The sequence below is a fragment of the Notolepis coatsorum genome, assembly GCF_963971535.1.
Source record: "Notolepis coatsorum genome assembly, chromosome: 6".
Lineage (NCBI taxonomy): Eukaryota > Metazoa > Chordata > Actinopteri > Aulopiformes > Paralepididae > Notolepis > Notolepis coatsorum.
In genome coordinates, this window is record NC_140170.1 from 69548006 (window position 1) to 69552397 (window position 4392).

The window sequence follows — 4392 nt, forward strand, 5'->3', positions numbered from 1 at the left end:
ATATACTGTACATATGAAGATTATTATCATTGTTTATGTTGATGTGTACTATTTAGCGTCCCAATACACTCTCTCTGTCCGTCTCTATACTATACTTATACTACTACCTATCATGCTAATATGTCATTACTACTATACTTATACTACTACCTATCATGCTAATATGTCATTACTACTATGATACTGCCTACTATACTTGTACTACTACCTATCATGCTAATATATCTGTACTACTAGCTACTATACTTATACTACTACCTATCATGCTAATATATCTATACTACTATACTACTATACTTATACTACTACCTATCATGCTAATATATCTGTACTACTATGCTACTATACTTATACTACTACCTATCATGCTAATATATCTGTACTACTATGCTACTATACTTATACTACTACCTATCATGCTAATATATCTGTACTACTATGCTACTATACTTATACTACTACCCATCATGCTAATATATCTATACTACTATGCTACTATACTTATACTACTACCCATCATGCTAATATATCTATACTACTATGCACCCAAGCTAGACACTGTTTGACAACACCACCACTGACCCTTAGCTGCCAGAGGCGTCCCCTTCCTGCCGACTTGTTGTCCACGATCTGTAAGTGGCTTTGGATCAAAGCGTCGGGGCTAAGAGGACTAACTGTAAACCGTCTTGTCTCCAGGCCACCGACGGCTCCTACACAGGCTTCATCAAGGTCCACCTCCGGCTCAGCCGGCCCGTCACGGTGGAGGGCGGAGGAGGAGGGGGTCGGACGGGGGCGGCCAGGCGACGGAGAGGCGCGGCTCGTCGTTCTACCTGCCGAACGACTGCGCGAAGCAGCTGCACATCGGCTCCGCCACTACGGTCCGGGAGGTGATCCAAGGCCTGCTGAAGAAGTTCATGGTGCTGGACAACCCGCGCAAGTTCGCCCTGTACAGGCAGACGCACCGCGACTGCCAGGGTGAGAACAACACACACACACACAAGGAGATGGTGCTGGGTCACAGCTAGGGGGTGGTCCGGAGGGCCCCCCGCAGTGGCGGCTCGCCACTAGGGGCGCTCGGGGCGCCGACCCCCCTGGTGAACCCTGGTTAAAATGAGAGAAGAACAAGACATTTTTTGTTTTGTTTTTTGTTTTATAGCCCTATAAATAATATAAACATTTTCCAATGGCACAATATAACGTTAATATATCAAATAAAAAATAATCGTTTTCCTGAACAGGAAGTGACTCACTCCTGCCGTATTTCTCCTGCCGTATTTCTCGGCCCGGGCTAGACGCAATAGCGCTCTGAGTGCGCGTCACTGTTTCATCGCTGTATCCGTCGCAGCCAATCAGTGCGTAACGCGCTGTGCGTTGAAATATGATGTTTATGATGGAAGCCGGGCGCGATTTGAAGCGGTCTAGGCAAGCAGCCTTAGCAGCGTCAAGAATTTCCGTAGCCACATTTCGCGGAGACGCTCTCTGATTGGCCGACGTCAGTTTTTTTTTCCGTAGCCGCATTTCGCGGAGACGCTCTCTGATTGGCCGACGCCAGTTTCTACACTGGTTAAGCTTTCGAAGTAGGTTAAGGAGGTAACGTTAGAGTTTGTCTTAGAGCGTGACGGCAAGTTCTTTCGACGGTTAAGCTTAGGCACTCTTTCAAAGTTGGTTAAGGTTAGAGTTTGTCTTAGAGCATGGTGATAGAACGCCAGGTAGTTTGCAGGCTGTTCAACGCGGAAATGGGCAAGACACCGCTCGTTCATTGAATTCATCACAGTACTGTTGTGTTGTGCTAACAAGTAATCTGGATGCAGTCTGGACAGAGTGGATAACTGGATATACATCAACAGTTGGGGACAACAGTGGACTTATACACGTTATCAAGCCCTCCTCGACCACGTAAACAGTGAGTTAATTCGGTCGCTCTCTCGCTCTCTCGCTCTCTCGCTCTCTCTCTCTCTCGCTCTCTCGCTCTCTCTCTCTCTCTCTCTCTCTCTCTCTCTCTCTCTCTCTCTCTCACAATCCTGTGTCTCCAAGAAATGCGGCTACGGAAATTTTGACGGTGCTGCCTTGCTGAGATGATAATAGCGCTTCAAAACGCGCTGCTGTGTTGTGAACTATAACATTAATTTCGCTGATGCATAATGTATGCATGAATGATTGGTGAGTTGTTTAAAATGACAACATATACATTGTTAATTATTTTATTGGATTGATCCGAGAGACAGAGAGAGAGATTGCTCCAGAGCATTTATTAACGTTACCGTTACATTTTCAACTCGACCTAACGTGAACCCCTGCGAGTCTGCGATCCCCCAACAGTAGATAGTACGAGCCACCACTGCCCCCCGTCTGGAAGGCACAAAGAATTGCAATAAAGAAAAAGCCATTCGCTGTCATTTCCTGCAACTTAAAACACGAAGTCGGGGGCTCAGGAGGTAGAGCAGTCGTCTCGTAATCGGAAGGTTTCCGGTTCGATTCCCGCTCCTCCCAGGCAGCGTGTCGAAGTGTCCTTGAGCGAGACACTTAGCCCCTAATTGCTCCCAATGAGCAGGTTTGTTTGTTTGTAACCTTTATTTTAACTCGAAGGACATTGAGGTTTCCCTCATTTACAATGACGACGAGTTTACAAAGAATAGAAGAAACTAAAAACATTGCAATTTGACAAACAGAGATTTAACACCAGATGTTTAAAGCAGAGGCAGATGGGAGGACCTCTATGGTGCATGGTCGCCCCCGCCGTCGGTGTGTGAACGGGTCAAAATGTGAGCACAATTGTAAAGCGCTTTGGATAAAAGAGTTATATAAATGCACCATTTGCCATTTCAATAAAACAGCAAACACAAGTTATTTATTTATGCGAACAGGGCTGATGTATACGGTGTTGATCCGGTGTACATGTGTTCTAGATGAGTCATAATGACGTTTCCTGTCTGCGTGCAGATCTGTTCCAGAAGCTTCCCCTGAGTGAGCGTCCTCTGTCTCTGCGGCTGCTCGCTGGCCCCGACCCAGACCAGCTCAGCTTCGTCCTCAAGGAGAACGAGACCGGAGAGGTGGAGGTGAGGCGCCGCCATGCACGTACACACACACACACCACACACACACACACACACACACACACACACACACACACACACACACACACAACACACACACACACATACATACGCAGACGCACACAAACTCTCTCTCTCTCTCTCTCTCTCTCTCTCTCTCTCTCTCTCTCAATTCAATTCAAATGGCTTTATTGCACGACATAACATGTACATGTTGCCAAAGCAAATTATTAATATTAACATTAAACATTCATCTCTCTCCCCCCCCCTCTCTCTCTCTCTCTCTCTCTATCTCTCTCTCTCTCTTCTCTCTCTTCTCTCTCTCTCTCTCTCTCTCTCTTCTCTCTCTCTCTCCTCTCTCTCTCCTCTCTCTGTCTCTCTTCTCTCTCTCTCTCTCTCTCTCTCTCTCTCTCTCTCTCTCTCTCTCTCTCTCTCTCTCTCTCTCTCTCTCGTCTCTGTCTCTCTCTCTCTTTCTCTCTCTCCTCTCTCTCTCTCTCTCTCTCTCCTCTCTCTCTCTCTCTCTCTCTCTCTCTCTCTCTCTCTCTCTATGTCTCTCTCTCTCTCCTCTCTCTCTCTCCTCTCTCTCTCTCTCTCTCTGTCTCTCTCTCTCTCTCTCTCAGTGGCATGCCTTCTCGGTCCCTGAGCTGCAGAACTTCCTGGTCATCCTGGGGAAGGAGGAGACTGAGCGCGTGCGGGTGGTGGAGCAGAGATACAGGGCGTATCGACAGAGACTACAGCGCGCGCTGCAGCAACACGACCCTGACCCCTGATCCTGTGACCTTATGACCTCAATCCAGGAGAGACTGACCTCAAACGCTGACCACTCGTACCCCTCTTATCTATTTATAGAGACCAGATCCAGAGTTGAACTCTTATCCAAACACACACACACACACACACACACACACACACACACACACACACACACACACACACACACCACACACACACACAACACACATACTAGCACATGCTTAAACGCATACACACACATACATTAACAAGCATATACTGCACATGCACACATGCAGAAGCATACACACTCTGTTTCTCTCTCTCACACACACACACACACACCTTTTCTCAGGTCACGTACAGACACCCCCACCCACCCATCCATCCGCCCGCCCTGTGAATAGGAGAGCAGGGGTTGAGAGAGAAGGCTATGGGTGTGTGTATGGTCCATCAGCTGACTGGACTAGTAGTGTGGCGTCGTCTCCAAGGAGCATGTGCACTGGAGGACCCATCCAAGGGGATGAACCACGAAAAACGAAAGTAACCCCATTTTTTTTGTGAGTAATTTCGTCTTAAAATCACGTTTTCTTAAAACGAGGGAACC

The 4392-nt window shown here is 47.3% G+C and overlaps 1 protein-coding gene across 1 annotated transcript in view; it reads left to right on the forward strand.

Annotated features, from left to right (window-relative positions):
* Positions 1-3856, forward strand: part of rassf5 (Ras association domain family member 5) — a 113636-nt gene extending 109780 nt beyond the window's left edge. The window contains 4 exon segments of the mRNA XM_084315614.1: positions 697-778; positions 781-975; positions 2941-3056; positions 3674-3856. Coding sequence (XP_084171740.1) covers positions 697-778; positions 781-975; positions 2941-3056; positions 3674-3823 — 543 coding nt within the window. The 3' untranslated portion in view covers positions 3824-3856.
* Positions 3857-4392: the final 536 nt, after the last annotated feature.